General features: G+C 41.5%; 1 protein-coding gene across 1 annotated transcript; it reads left to right on the top strand.

Moving 5' to 3' along the window:
* The first annotated feature begins 961 nt into the window (after positions 1-961).
* Positions 962-12,677, top strand: NFKBIZ (NFKB inhibitor zeta). The gene is made up of 12 exons (XM_003261759.4): positions 962-1,500; positions 3,680-3,819; positions 4,371-4,401; positions 4,520-4,623; positions 4,725-5,497; positions 6,213-6,318; positions 6,697-6,843; positions 7,030-7,093; positions 7,383-7,552; positions 8,723-8,833; positions 8,965-9,132; positions 10,965-12,677. The coding sequence occupies exons 1-12, from the start codon at positions 1,212-1,214 to the stop codon at positions 11,016-11,018; spliced, it is 2,157 nt and encodes a 718-aa protein (XP_003261807.1). The 5' UTR covers positions 962-1,211; the 3' UTR covers positions 11,019-12,677.
* Positions 12,678-15,355: the final 2,678 nt, after the last annotated feature.

Here is a 15,355-nt window from a genome sequence, read left to right as displayed (position 1 = left end):
TTTAGGACCTATCTTAAATGCCACCACCCCTGCAAAGATTTTCCTCCTGACCTCCTTTTTCCTCTACCAGACCTGTTGTTTCTCTTTTTAGGTGGCTCACTGAACTTTGTATCCCTCGTGTTATTTAATCATAATCGGTTTATTTAAACATAGCATGTGTGTACTTAACCTTATCATTCCCGCATTTTTTGCTAGTTGGACTTGAACAAATAGTTGTATAAATCCATTGGAAAAAAGTATTCAAGATAGGAAAGGTCAAAATTACTGTTAGTTTATCAGATACAATGTAAAGCTATGCAGAATTTTAAAAATTACATCTACATAGAATACAGCACCTACATGTTTGTGTATTTATTATTTTGCTAAGATGGCTTTGTTCTAGTATTGAAGGATACAGAAGTGTGGCATTACTTTTTATTCATGGCTGCACCTAAAACATTATTTCCGTCCCAGCAGATAATTTGAGAACATAAAAATGCTCCAACATCTCTTTCAGTTCGGGATGTTGCCTAAAAACGTCGACAAACGCTATGTTTGAGAAGGGAGGCTACACTGGGGCGCCGGAGGAGACAGGCCCTTAAGAACCTTCCAGAGATGCCTTAACTGGGCTAACAGCCCGCCGCGCTGGGGCAGGCAGAGGGGTGCGGGGCGCGCTCCTTCCAGGACTTGCCAGTCCCCAAGAACCAGGCCGACTGGTTCCCTCCACTGACTCCCGCCTCCCTCTGCAGGCCCAGCCCTGCGCCGCACGCCCTCTCCCCCGGCGCCCAGGCCCGGCGGGGGCCTAGAGGGAAGGGCTGGCCCGGGTGAGGGTCGGGGTCCCGGAGGCGGGAGGCGGGAGTCCGCGCGCTGTGGGGGCTTCCAGGTGAAGGGCAGGCAAACAACCGGTCGGTCTGGGCGGAGCCGGACGGGCGGGGCGAGGGCGGAGGGCGGAGGGCGGAGGGCGTATTGCCTCATCCTGTGCATTTTACTGGAAATCGGACGCATCCGGAGGAGGGGCTGGGAGGCGGCCCGGGCACCGCCAATGGCCGGGCCGGGCGCCGGGGAGGTCGGCGAACGCGGCGGCCGGTTAAATACCCTGGCGCCCCGCGCCGCGCCCGTACCGGCCCGCGCAGTCCGCCCGCCTACAGCTCCCTGAGCCCGCCCGGGAGGCAGCCGCGCGCAGCGAGCCGGTGGCGCAGGTGTCGGGGTCCCCGAGCGCCCAGCCTGGGAGCATGATTGTGGACAAGCTGCTGGACGACAGCCGCGGCGGAGAGGGGCTGCGGGACGCGGCGGGCGGCTGCGGCCTCATGACCAGCCCGCTCAACTTGAGCTACTTCTACGGCGCGTCGCCGCCCGCCGCCGCCCCGGGCGCCTGCGACGCCAGCTGCTCGGTCTCGGGCCCCTCGGCGCCCGGCTCGCCCGGCTCCGACTCCTCCGACTTCTCCTCTGCCTCGTCGGTGTCCTCCTGCGGCGCCGTGGAGTCCCGGCCGAGAGGCGGCGCCCGCGCCGAGCGCCTGCCAGGTACCCGCCGGCCCCGCACTTCTGCGTCCTCGGGGCGCGCACGCCTAGGAGGTTGGGAGCGGGACTCCCCAGGTGGAGGGTGGCCCCTGCGCCCTCCTTAGAGCTAGGACGTACGCACCTTAGCCATCAATTACCACTCCCCGCCTTGCCGGGCCGGGCGCCTGCCAGACCTACAGGCCCTTCGCCGGCCCGGGGAACCGGCGCCCTCCCGCGGGCCTCGGGGCTTCAGAAACCGCTCAGCCGAGCTCTGACTGCCGGGCGAGTGACCAGGAGATCGCTCGCTAAGAAGCAGCTTTGTTGAGTCATAATTAATATACTATGATGAGATTTGGGGTCTGATGTAGGTGTAATTTTCTTCGTGACTATTTTAGTGAAAAGCTGTAGCAGAGGATAAGGGTTTGGAAATTGCGTTAAAGGTCATGACTTATTTCTCAGTTTTTACGGAATTTTTCAGTAAAAAGACTTGACCGTCAAAGAAAAGGAAACTGCTGTTATCAAGGTGAAGCCGGGCTGAAAACCAACTCAAGTTATGCCTTCAGTTTGGCGAGTTTCGGAAGTCTGCCCGGAATTTTTGCGGTCTTGTTTTTGTTGTGTGTGCCTTAAAAAAATGGATAAGCCATATCTAGCAGAGAAAGACGTAATGTTATCTTTCATCGGCTGCGAATTGGTTTCCTTTCTTAGTGAACCGAATTGCATAATTTGGGGGAAAACAGGATGCCCCTGTGGGTAGGCTAGAAAAACGCCTCGATAGTTGAACGTTGAGAGTAATTAGCATGATTTTAAAGAACGTCTCTTTCCGGTGTTTCCCACTCTTAGCCACTCCTGTTTTGGTTGTCATTTATTTTAAAAAGTGATTTCTCATTTTCATTTTAAGTCATTTAAAATCATCCGAAAAGCGATTTAAACCACTGTGTAGCAGATCCAGAAAGAATGTGTGTTTAGGACCTTTTCTTCCCCATTTGGCCTTCATCTGGCTGAAACTGTTTTGCTGGTCCCTTGGTTTACCACACAGCCACAGGGGATTTCTGAAACTGCATTTTTTTCTCTCTGTGACGTTGGATTATTAACTGCTGTCATTCCAGAAAAATGCTGTGTTAGATTCTGGCAATTCTGGTATCTCTTGAAATCCAGAACTTTTTTTTGATCTCTTGAAATCAAAAACTTACAAATAATGCCAACTAATGTTTCACTTACCCTATCATTGAACTGTTTATCTCATGTATTTATGATAGATACGTATGTTCAAATTATGCGTTGTTTCTTGCCCCATCTTATTTTTGTACACTTGATGGAGCGGCTGAATTATTCATTTCCTGACTTTGTGAATTTGTGTTCAGCACACATACTAAGAGGTTGTGACATAATAGTGATCAGAAGTGGAGTACTGTACTTGTATACCAAATGCTAAAGTGTATTTCAAAGTTTAAAAGTGAAACAAGCATATTTCCTTTTTACTTAGAAGACCTGTGTAAGTAATTCCAAAAACAGTCAATGAGGGGAAATCCTGTGTGCATATGTAGAAATGTGTTTAAGCTCAGTGAATTTAAGCAGCTTTTTTGGCACAGTTGAATTGAAGGAAATAATAAGACATAAATCTAAGACATTGTTAATTGTCAGGTTCTGGTACGTTGAGATCTTTAAAAGAAGTTGTTTTGTGCCTTCTTAGGTAAGCGGAATTGATAGGCCTTAAAATTTCTATGTGAACATAAAACCATTGGTTTAAAAAGCTAGAAGTGCATCATTTATCACTTGCTTCCCAAAGTTTTTCCAAAGTCAAGAATAATTACAGAACTATGAGAGTCAGGATGGCAAAATCTGTGATCCATTCTCATGGGTGGTTAGGGCTGAGAAAAAAATGTGATCCATTCTCATGGGTGTTTAGAGCTGAGAGAGAGCCTTAATTTGCGTTTACCTATTGGCTCTGAGGATCCTTGACCAAATTTTTATGAGCTTTAATTTCTTAGGGTACCCAGTAGAGAAGGGTATCAGGCAACTTAGGACCCTTGAGCAGAGATCGGGACTCACAAGGCCATTGATTGACCAGAGCAAGTTGGAAAGGTTTTGCCATCTGCTGCTTGGGGACTTTATACATTAGGCAACAGCTATACTTTTGGGATTATTAACGTTTATGTCTGTGAAGATATTTAACCAGGAATATGTTTTGTTTTCTTCTGAACAGTTGAGCCCCATATGGGGGTTGGCAGGCAGCAGAGAGGCCCCTTTCAAGGTGTTCGGGTAAAGAACTCGGTGAAGGAACTCCTGTTGCACATCCGAAGTCATAAACAGAAGGCTTCTGGCCAAGCTGTGGATGATTTTAAGGTGACATCTATTTTTCTGTTTTGAGTACAGAGTTCGGGAGAGGGGTTAGTCTGTCAGGGTTATTATGATGACCTAGGTCCAGTCATCAAGTAAGTCACTTGAAATTTTTCATAGATGACAAAGTCCATAGGACAGAGACCATATTTGTCTGGTCTGTTGTATCCTACTTAGCCCAGTGCCAGACACCTGGTAGGTGGGCAAGAGAAACTTAATGAATGAATAAATGAAGGCAAGTTCAGAGACTCAACTGAAGTGGAACATTTTAACTAGAAAGGGAAAAATCAAATGGTCTTATTAATTTCATCTTGACCTGCCTTGAGCTAAGGTGAAAGTGAAAATGAGGAAGTTGCAAGATAGAATAAAAATTGACATAGAGAATAAATATTGATAGAAAAACCATATCAGAGATTTATGGTATAAATCTTACCATAAATCTACCACCCTATAGATTACCATAAATCTAAAGGGTGGTAGAGATAAGCCTACTTATTGATGTATATTAAGAGGAAGTCATTTTGTATACACTAAATTGGAAACTTTTTTCTTTATAGACACAAGGTGTGAACATAGAACAGTTCAGAGGTAAGAGTTACTTGTATTTGTAATTTTTTCTGGGCTTTGGAGTAAAATAATAGAGTGTAATTATGGGTAACATTTATAAAATAAAATGATGACAGAGGCTGTATTCCTTTGGGTACAGAATTGAAGAACACAGTATCATATAGTGGGAAAAGGAAAGGGCCTGATTCGTTGTCTGATGGACCAGCTTGCAAAAGGCCAGCTCTGTTGCATTCCCAATTTTTGGTAAGTATCTTACCATTTTCCTCTGACTATCCTTTGGAAATTATTCCTGGGATAATTTTAGAAGGAAGTGAGTGTGCAAGTTGCATTTTCCTTCTTTCCAGACACCACCTCAAACACCAACGCCTGGGGAGAGCATGGAAGATGTTCATCTCAATGAACCCAAACAGGACAGCGGTGCTGATCTGCTTCAGAACATTATCAACATTAAGAATGAATGCAGCCCCGTTTCCCTGAACACAGTTCAAGTTAGCTGGGTGAACCCCGCCGTGGTTCCTCAGAGCTCCCCCGCAGAGCAGTGTCAGGACTTCCATGGAGGGCAGGTGTTTTCTCCACCTCAGAAATGCCAACCATTCCAAGTCAGGGGCTCCCAACAAATGATAGACCAGGTTTCCCTGTACCAGTATTCTCCACAGAACCAGCATGTAGAGCAGCAGCCACACTACACCCACAAACCAACTCTGGAATACAGTCCTTTTTCCATACCTCCCCAGTCCCCCGCTTACGAACCAAACCTCTTTGATGGTCAAGAATCACAGTTTTGCCCAAACCAAAGCTTAGTTTCCCTTCTTAATGATCAAAGGGAATCTGAGAATATTGCTAATCCCATTCAGACTTCCTCCAGTGTTCAGCAGCAAAATGATGCTCACTTGCACAGCTTCAGCATGATGCCCAACAGCGCCTGTGAGGCCATGGCAGGGCAGGAGATGGCCTCTGACTCTTCAAACACTTCACTGCCATTCTCAAATGTGGGAAATCCAATGAACACCATACAGTTAGGGAAATCATTTTTTCAGTGGCAAGTGGAGCAGGAAGAAAGCAAATTGGCAAATATTTCCCAAGACCAGTTTCTTTCAAAGGATGCAGATGGTGACACGTGAGTATCCTTTTATCTCATGTTCTTAATTAGGTAAGTCACACTTGTTGGACTAGTGAGTGTAGAATTTTTCTAGGGTGTACCAAGGTATACCTTAGTTAGTGGTTGGCTAACCAAGATGACTAGTGTAGATAGAAACCGCCACTCAGTGATAGCTAGTATGTCAAGAAAGGGTTTTCCTTCAAAAAATTTTTTTGGCTGAACAAATAATCTGTTCTAAATTGATAAAAATATCTGTGTCTTCTTGATTAGTTGAGTTTGGAAGACCAGCGTAGACTATGTAGAACAGAAACAATTAGATCATGATTAGGGATAAACTGTGAGTTGGTTTGTAGATTGATCTTAATCTGTCCTGATGCCTTTGTGGCCTTGGGCAAGTTATTTAACCTCCTTATGTCTCAGTTCCTTGACATGTAAAATGATAATACCTCTTGTATAGGGGTTTTATGAGTATTAAAAATAATAGATTTAAGGTGATAGCATGGTGCTTGACATTCTTCTTTTTCTTTTATTTCTGATAGCCTAACCCATCCTGTTCCAGCTGGGGTGTATTATCAGTATAGCAGAAAAGACAAATTATGCTTTGTAATGTTTCATTTGAGTGTACCAATATATAAAAAGGGGGCTAAAGGAAGATTTTTTTTTTTTTTTTTCCAAAAGAACAACTTAGTGAAATCAGAAGTAATTCACCCGCTTTCCTTTCCGTGTTCCCCAGGTTCCTTCATATCGCTGTTGCCCAAGGGAGAAGGGCACTTTCCTATGTTCTTGCAAGAAAGATGAATGCACTTCACATGCTGGATATTAAAGAGCACAATGGACAGGTGAGGACCTTGACAGAGTCTGAAATGGCAAAGAGGGGGTCATGGTGAAGGGAATGATGACCAGCCTTATGTGCGGATCATCTTAGAGCTCAAGATCAAGAGAGTTTAGTTAATATTAACTTTGAGATGTTGACTTTTTGCTACCATCAACCTTGAAGTTATTAACGTTAACTTTGTAGCTGTTTGACCAAACACTGAGAGTAATAAAGTCACACCCTAGGCTTACTTTAGTTTCCTTGTCTTACAGTATCTGATTGCTTATTCAAAGGATTTATTTTCTCTATGTGGGTTTTTCCCTCAGTCATAGTTTAGTTTCATATTCCTTGTTATGATAACATTGTATGTTTAAAATATCTTTTTTCCTCTCGATATCCACAGAGTGCCTTTCAGGTGGCAGTGGCTGCCAATCAGCATCTCATTGTGCAGGATCTGGTGAACCTTGGGGCACAGGTGAACACCACAGACTGCTGGGGAAGAACACCTCTGCATGTCTGTGCTGAGAAGGGCCACTCCCAGGTGCTTCAGGTAAGAGGCAGCAAACCAGGCTTCCATCATTGCAAGGCCAGAGAGATAGAGTTGGATATTAGAAGTTGGATATAGGTTGCCTGTTGGAATAATCTATTTTGAGTTAACTTACTCATTTCTTGGGGATTCTAATAGGTATATGCGCAGCTTGTGTTGCTAACAGATGTCTGTTTTTAAAATCTGCAGGCGATTCAGAAGGGAGCAGTGGGAAGTAATCAGTTTGTGGATCTTGAGGCAACTAACTACGATGGTAAGCAACTGAAACTTTTATTAGATTCAGAGCCACTTAGAGAGGGGGACCCATAAGGTCTAAGGGTGCTAAGTAGCATACTAAGAAGGAAGGTAATTAAAGCTAAAATATTCTGTAGGTAAAATTAGCACTGAGACCCAAAAAGAGACTATATTCAGATTACCTTACTAGTTCTTGTGGAGCCCATTTGTAGGTTAAATTAGAGGCCATCCTCAACATTTGTCATTATAGAAGGACCAAAAGACCTGATGGGATGCTCAACCACTGCTTGATTATACTTTTCTTCTAGGCCTGACTCCCCTTCACTGTGCAGTCATAGCCCACAATGCTGTGGTCCATGAACTCCAGAGAAATCAACAGCCTCATTCACCTGAAGTTCAGGAGCTTTTACTGAAGAATAAGAGTCTGGTTGATACCATTAAGTGCCTAATTCAAATGGGAGCAGCGGTGGAAGCGAAGGTAAATTCACAGAAAAGGTTTAAGATAGGGTAGGGGAGAAACTGGTTATAGCAAAAGACCTTGCTTCCAAGTACGGATTCAAACTTCCTTTTTTTTTTTTTTGAAATTGATGGTGTGAGTAGCAATGTATGAGTGGTTAAGAAGCCCAGATTTTTTTTTTTTTTTTGAGGCGGAGTCTCACTCTGTCGCCCAGGCTGGAGTGCAGTGGTGTGATCTTGGCTCACTGCAACCTCCGACTCCCCGGTTCAGGCGATTCTCCTGCCTCAGCCTCCCGAGTAGCTGGGACTACAGGCGCCCACCATCACACCCAGCTAATTTTTTTATTTTTAGTAGAGACGGGGTTTCACTGTGTTAGCCAGGATGGTCTCGATCTCCTGACCTCGTGATCCGCCCGCCTCGGCCTCCCAAAGTTCTGGGATTACAGGCGTGAGCCACTGTGCCCAGCCAAGAAGCCCAGATTTTAACAGATCATTTCATGTGTTTTCTTGATTTGCTTTAAATCCGTGAATTATTATCCGAAAGGTCATTTAGGTATAAAATAAATAGTCTTTGAAAGGTAAAGAAAATGCTTGAAATTGATATTGTCATTTTGGCTTCCATTTTCATACACTGAGAATAAAGGTAGTGCTTTTTGTAAGGGTTTCTTCATTGCTGTAGGATGTGGAATTCATCTTCTGGTTTTTAAGCTGGAAAATAGTTTATTCTTTTAAAATTTTGGTTTTATTCACTGAGTATATAGGGGAAAAATGCCTAAGTCATAAACCGTTTGGACCCTTGAGGCTTACTGACTAGTAAAAGAGGTGAGAGATATAGCTAAATATAACTCTACAGAGAGGCTACCAAGTCTGGAAATGCAGGTGAATACATAATAAATGGTTTACTGATATGTTATGACATAGGATTTAAAAATATCATTTATTTTTCTACATTTTCTGGTCACTCTGTATAAAAAGGTACATTGTGACAAGAGGCATATAGGCAAATTAATAGGAAATTTAAGAGGAATAAAAGATTCCATTTAGCTTGGGATTAAGGCATTGTGGAGAAGGGAGCATTCAAAGTGAGTCTCTGAAGCTGAATCAGACATTCAAGAGACTGGGTGAAAAGTGTATTCTGAGGCATGGTATCTGGATTTTCTTTTCTTTTTTCCTCCCTCTTGCGTTTGACAAGGATCGCAAAAGTGGCCGCACAGCCCTGCATTTGGCAGCTGAAGAAGCAAATCTGGAACTCATTCGCCTCTTTTTGGAGCTGCCCAGTTGCCTGTCTTTTGTGAATGCAAAGGTACTTTTAGAAAGCTTTAATAACCACACCAGAGTTGGAATGGCCTTCTGTACACCCTCTCAAAGTTTTCGAGCTCCTTTCATGAAATTTCCCCCTTCCTGATGTCTGTTAATTCATTTCTTCATCTTCAGGCTTACAATGGCAACACTGCCCTCCATGTTGCTGCCAGCCTGCAGTATCGGTTGACACAATTAGATGCTGTCCGCCTGTTGATGAGGAAGGGAGCAGACCCAAGTACTCGGAACTTGGAGAACGAACAGCCAGTGCATTTGGTTCCCGATGGCCCTGTGGGAGAACAGGTGAGAGGCACAGGAGGGAGAGGAAGTACTTTTTGGCACTCCAGTCTGAAACATAAAGGGAGATGAGGCTGTGCAGGGTGAAGGCCAGCTGTTGCTCTTCAGGTGGACTCTATCAGTGTCTGTGTCTCCTGGTAGCCGTCATAGCATTGTGGAGTTACTCTTCCTTTGGAAACAGCAATTAAGAAATTTGAGGGTTTATCCATAGACTCAAAATGGTTAGAGGTCAGGTAGTATTCTGTGACACACACTTAGGGTTAGAGTAAGTCAGAATGGCTTAAGGTTCGGAAAGAGAAGGTACCAAGGTTCCTGCAGATACCAAGGAAAGAGAATCTTAGTCTTGTAAGGTATGAGCCTTCAAATATTGTGGATATTAAATGAGTTGTTATATATGTGGAGTGCTCACAATAGTCCCAGGTACAGAGTAAGAGCTCAGTGAACATCAATAGTTGGAATTATTTCTGTCTACGAAGTGATACCGAACAAAAAATGGAAAAATTACTTATGTAATTTCAAACCTAGAAATATTTTGTACTTTAAACAGAATTAATGCTTTATTCATCAAATATGGTTATATATTATCATTGAGGATTGAATAGTTTCATGAGTAAACTTTTTAGATAACAAGAACTTAAAGTGTTTTTGATGGAACTCTTTTCCTGGGAGGAATGAGGGGGATTGTGGCTGTGGGTAGGTCATTACATACTTTACTAATCACAAAATAAAATATGTGGAATGCAGTTTAGCTTTTTCTTTGATTCTGAGCTGTCATTATGACCATAATGTTATAGTAGCCCCTATTTATACAGCTCTTTGTAATTTAGAAAGAATCTTTCCATAGTTTGTAAAAAGTTTTCATGTATATCATTTAATAGAAGAACTTTGCAAGTTTCAACTGAGAAAATTGATATTCAGAGAGGTTCCAAGGACCAGAACCATCATTAATTGTAAAAGGCAGAGTCCTAAGCCCAGTATTTGCTTCTACTTCACTGTTTGTGGTGTGCAGTCATATAACTATGCTCTCAGGGATTATTGAGGTATTAAGCCATTTAGCTCTTCATTAAATGTTCTCAGATTATCTCCTTTTTGCTTTGGTATTTTGTGTGTGTTGGGCAGGCAGAGGCTCTTTCCCCTGGCTTTTATTGTCTTAGTGTGGTCGTGTGTTTCCTCTTAGCAGCTGTCAATTGTATCCCCTACCCCAATCTCCTTTCTTCTAAATTGTTGCTTCTAATCTGCTGGAGGCTGAGAGATAGAAAATAAAATGTGTCAGACTGGGATGTAAAATGAATCACTCTGAATGAGCCGGGATCTTTTCTGTGATCCATGAAGTTACGTGTAGATGCTTTAATACTTGGATATCGTGACAGCTGTTTTGACTTGAATGGTATTAAGGATTTACTTGTGTGTGTATCATAAAATGTGGGTTTTGTGTTCCTGTTAGTTGAGGCTGACTTCGAGATAAGTGAGATATTATAATATGCCTTAATTACTGCCTTATATTAAATGTTCTCACAAATAGCAAGAGTAAAGATCAGGAAAAGAATATAGGGGTCAAGTTTATGGAGATTTTCAACTTCAGATAATTTTTAATGGAGATGTTTTACTTTCTTGAACCCAAAGATTATTATAAGATATCTGAAATAAGCTTTAAAAGAAGTTTACTATTTTTAAAAGTCACCTCAAAATCTTGAGAAGTATTGTGTGTATTTCTTCGTATACTTACAAGTTAATAGGAGTAGTGTAGATTGTATAAGAAAGGAATGAAACTCAGAAGGAAATACACCACATTGGCCATGAGAAATAAACCTCACAAATTTTATTTGTTTCTCTTCCAGATCCGACGTGTCCTGAAAGGAAAGTCCATTCAGCAGAGAGCTCCACCGTATTAGCTCCATTAGCATGGAGCCTGGCTAGCAACACTCACTGTCAGTTAGGCAGTCCTGATGTATCTGTACATAGACCATTTGCCTTATATTGGCAAATGTAAGTTGTTTCTATGAAACAAACATATTTAGTTCACTATTATATAGTGGGTTATCTTAAAAGAAAAGAAGAAAAATATCTAATTTCTCTTGGCAGATTTGCATATTTCATACCCAGGTATCTGGGATCTAGACATCTGAATTTGATCTCAATGGTAACATTGCCTTCAATTAACAGTAGCTTTTGAGTAGGAAAGGACTTTGATTTGTGGCACAAAACATTATTAATGTAGCTATTGACAGTTTCAAAGCAGGTATATTGTAAATGTTTCTTTAAGAAAAATGAAAGCATGTGAAAGGAAAAAGGTAAATACAGCATTGAGGCTTCATTTGGCCCTAGGCAGTCCCTGGGAGTTACTGGCATGGGACAGGCTTCAGTCACTGGACTAGATGAAAGGTGTCCATGGTTAGAATTTGATCTTTGCAAACTGTATATAATTGTTATTTTTGTCCTTAAAAATATTGTACATACTTGGTCATTAACATGGTCATATTTGAAATGTATAAGTCAATAAAATAGAAAAGAAACAAGTGAATTGTTGCTATTTTAAAAAATTTTTACAATTCTAAGGAGTTTTTATTGTGTAATCACTAAGTCTTTGTAGATAAAGCAGATGGGGAGTTACGGAGTTGTTCCTTTACTGGCTGAAAGATATATTTGAATTGTAAAGATGCTTTTTCTCATGCATTGAAATTAGACATTATTTGTAGGGAATTGCATGCTTTTTTTTTTTTTTTTTTCTCCCTAGACAGGGTCTTGCTCTAGCGCCCAGGCTGGAGTGCAGTGGCGTGATGTTGGCTCACTTCAGCCTTGACCTGGGCTCAAGTGATCCTCCTGCCTGAGCCTTCTGAGGAGCTGGGACTACAGGTGTGCACCCCTCGCCTGGCTAATTTTTTATTTTTGGTAGAAGCAGGATCTTGCCACCTTGCTCAGGCTGGTCTTGAACTCTTGAGCTCATGCCATCTGCCTGCCATAGCCTCCCAAAGTGCTGGGATTATAGGAGTGAGCCACCATGCCCGGCTGGCAGTTGCATGGAAGAGAACACCTCTTTATGGCTTACCCTCTAGAATTTGTAATTTATGTGTTCTGTTGAAATTTTTATTTTTTTTACCTTTATAGAAACAACAAAAAGTCAATATTGAAACATGTCTTCCTGTTTTCTATTGTTAAATGATGATAATGTGCCATGATGTTTTATATATATCATTCAGAAAAAGTTTTATTTTTTAATAACATTCTATTTACATTATTTTGCTTGCCGCTGGCATGCCTGAGGAATGCATTTGGCTTTGATTACACACTAAGTTTTTGTAATAAATTTGACTCATTAAAAACCTTTTTTTTTTTTAAAAAGAAATCTCATTAGTGACTAACTTATCTTTGCAGCTGAGTACTTACATTCTTTTTAAAAAGATACCCTTGGATTGATCACATTGTTTGACCCAGTATGTCTTGTAGACACGTTGGTTATAATCACCTTGTATCTCTAAATATGGTGTGATATGAACCAGTCCATTCACATTGGAAAAACTGATGGTTTTAAATAAACTAATTCACTAATATTATTTGTCTTACGTGCATTTTCTTTTCCTAGTGCCTTATGTCCCTAGATAGAAAAAGTACTATTGACGATTTTAAATACCTTTGAGTTAGTTAATTTGTTAATTTGGGCTTTTTGGAGAACATGTTTCCTGAAAGTATAGAAGATTTAACATCAAAATCTATTTGCTAAGTTTACTAGGAGAAGTGTGTTAGGTTTTGAAATTATCATGGAAGTTTAATAGATGCTGTCGATCATTCACATGTTTAGATGCTAAAAAAAAAAAAAAAAAGCCAAGTGGAAGCAGTGAATCATAGGAATAACAGTTTGGAGATTACCAGGATCATCCTTAGATGTAAACTTGGGAAAGGTTCTTCCCTTTGCCAGCAAGCCATTTTGACATGTGTGAGAACAAACACATCAATATCTGTCAGTATGTCATTACAATTACTGCACGTATATTCTAGTTCTTATAGCTGTTTTGAGAATCTGGTGAAAGCTATGAATCCTTTTCCTGGAAAATGCAAATACATGTATACACACAAATGCTGTGTACAATATATGGGGCTTCACAACCTTCAGAAGACCATGACTCACAAGAATCAACTTTAGTTTCATTTCTGCACATAAATATTTTTCTTCTTTCATATAACAAAATCTTCAGTAATTTGCTTTGCAAATGCAACCTGTTAACCAGAACAGCAGAAATGATGTACTCCCACTGAACGTAGCTCTACAGTGAGCTTTACCCAAGTGAGCTTCTATGTTCTCTCTTAATCCCAAATTCTCTCATAGTTCAACCAGTATCTAGCAAGTATGTTTGTTTGTGTGTGTGTGTGTGTGTGCAAAGATGTAAATAATTTGAGGCTAAGACATATATAAGACGTTTCTTAGCCTTAAGATGTTTACGTGAGAGATATGGCATGTACTTGATTAGGTAAACTATGTTAAATAGCATTAAAAAAGGAAGAAGAGATTCAGAAGGGACATTTCTTTCTGACTGGGGAGGATTCAAGGTAGAGCATTTGAACTGTATCTTCTGAATAGTTGATTTGGATGTTCATATAAAGGGAGGAGAGGCAGATGAAAGAAACAGCATAAACCAAGGAGAGGCAGATGAAAGAAACAGCATAAACCAAGGCATAGGCGTCTGTGGGAATAGCAGGTGATTTTAATATAGTTAGTTAGACTCTGGAGTGGCCAATAAGGTTCATCTTGTGTTCCACCTCTGACTGGTAATATTCTCGAGTGTCAAGTTGAAAAGATCCTCAGGCTCGTAGGCGCTTGTCAGGAGAGGCTGCTGTGATTGATGTGTGATATCTGCCACAGGAATATGGGAAATGGCTCTTGATTGAATACGTTTTAAAGCCTCACAGAAGCCAAGACTGTGTGCTCGTTGCTGCAACTTCAGTGCCTAGCACAGTTCCTGGCACATGGAAATAGTTCATAAAATATTGGTTGAGTGGACGAATGTATGCCAATCCTGGTTAGTCACTGGTGGTGTTGGGGGAGGTGATGTTTTGAGCCAGAGTTATACTATTAATTACTAATGAATTATTGACTATCATGGTTCTGCATTTAATTCTGCCACATGATTTCACAGTGACATGGATGATATGTTAATGAAAATGGGCATGGGCATAGTTGGACTCATTAAAGAAAAAAATCAGGCAGTCTGTCTTTGCAAAGGACTGTTAGTGCTGTAATTTGATATTGACTAAGGAATCCCTACAAGAGTCAGAGACCAAATCTTCCAGCTCAATTTGTTAGTCAAATCAGTAACATTTAATATCCTTTCTATATTTTTACTTAATCAGGACAGGAAAATTTCCTCAAAGGTCTCTGACTTTTAACAAATGTCAACTTAAACATACTGCCACTAACTTCCATTTTCTGGTAACCTCAGTTGCTCTGTATTGAATATGACCTCAGAGAGAAATCAGCTTCAGTCACTGGCTAAGTTTGTGATGGTTCCCTGAGATCAGGCCTGGGTACAAGGTTTGAGATTACTTGTTTTTTTTTTTTTTCTTTTTTTTTCTTTTTATTATACTTTAGGGTTTTAGGGTACATGTGCACAATGTGCAGGTTTGTTACATATGTATCCATGTGCCATGTTGATTTCCTGCACCCATTAACTCGTCATTTAGCATTAGGTGTATCTCCTAATGCTGTCCCTCCCCCCTCCCACCACCCCACAACAGTCCCCGGAGTGTGATGTTCCCCTTCCTGTGTCCGTGAGTTCTCATTGTTCTATTCCCACCTATGAGAGAGAACATGCGGTGTTTGGTTTTTTGTCCTTGCGATAGTTTACTGAGAATGATGTTTTCCAGTTTCATCCATGTCCCTACAAAGGACACGAACTCATCATTTTTTATGGCTGCATAGTATTCCATGGTGTATATGTGCCACATTTTCTTAATCCAGTCTATCATTGTTGGACATTTGGGTTGGTTCCAACTCTTTGCTATTGTGAATAGTGCCGCAATAAACATACGTGTGCATGTGTCTTTATAGCAGCATGATTTATAGTCCTTTGGGTATATACCCAGTAATGGGATGGCTGGGTCAAATGGTATTTCTAGTTCGAGATCCCTGAGGAATCGCCACACTGACTTCCACAATGGTTGAACTAGTTTACAGTCCCACCAACAGTGTAAAAGTGTTCCTATTTCTCCACATCCTCTCCAGCACCTGTTGTTTCCT

This window comes from Nomascus leucogenys, chromosome 21 (genome assembly GCF_006542625.1).
Source record: "Nomascus leucogenys isolate Asia chromosome 21, Asia_NLE_v1, whole genome shotgun sequence".
NCBI classification, from domain to species: domain Eukaryota; kingdom Metazoa; phylum Chordata; class Mammalia; order Primates; family Hylobatidae; genus Nomascus; species Nomascus leucogenys.
This window is presented reverse-complemented; position numbering and strand designations above follow the sequence as displayed.

Coding starts and splice junctions, on each gene's coding strand:
- NFKBIZ (XM_003261759.4), top strand. CDS start 1,212: ATGATTGTGGACAAGCTGCTGGACGACAGCCGCGGCGGAGAGGGGCTG. Junction 1,501..3,679: donor CCGCGCCGAGCGCCTGCCAG/GTACCCGCCGGC, acceptor TCTTCTGAACAG/TTGAGCCCCATATGGGGGTT. Junction 8,834..8,964: donor TGTCTTTTGTGAATGCAAAG/GTACTTTTAGAA, acceptor CTTCATCTTCAG/GCTTACAATGGCAACACTGC.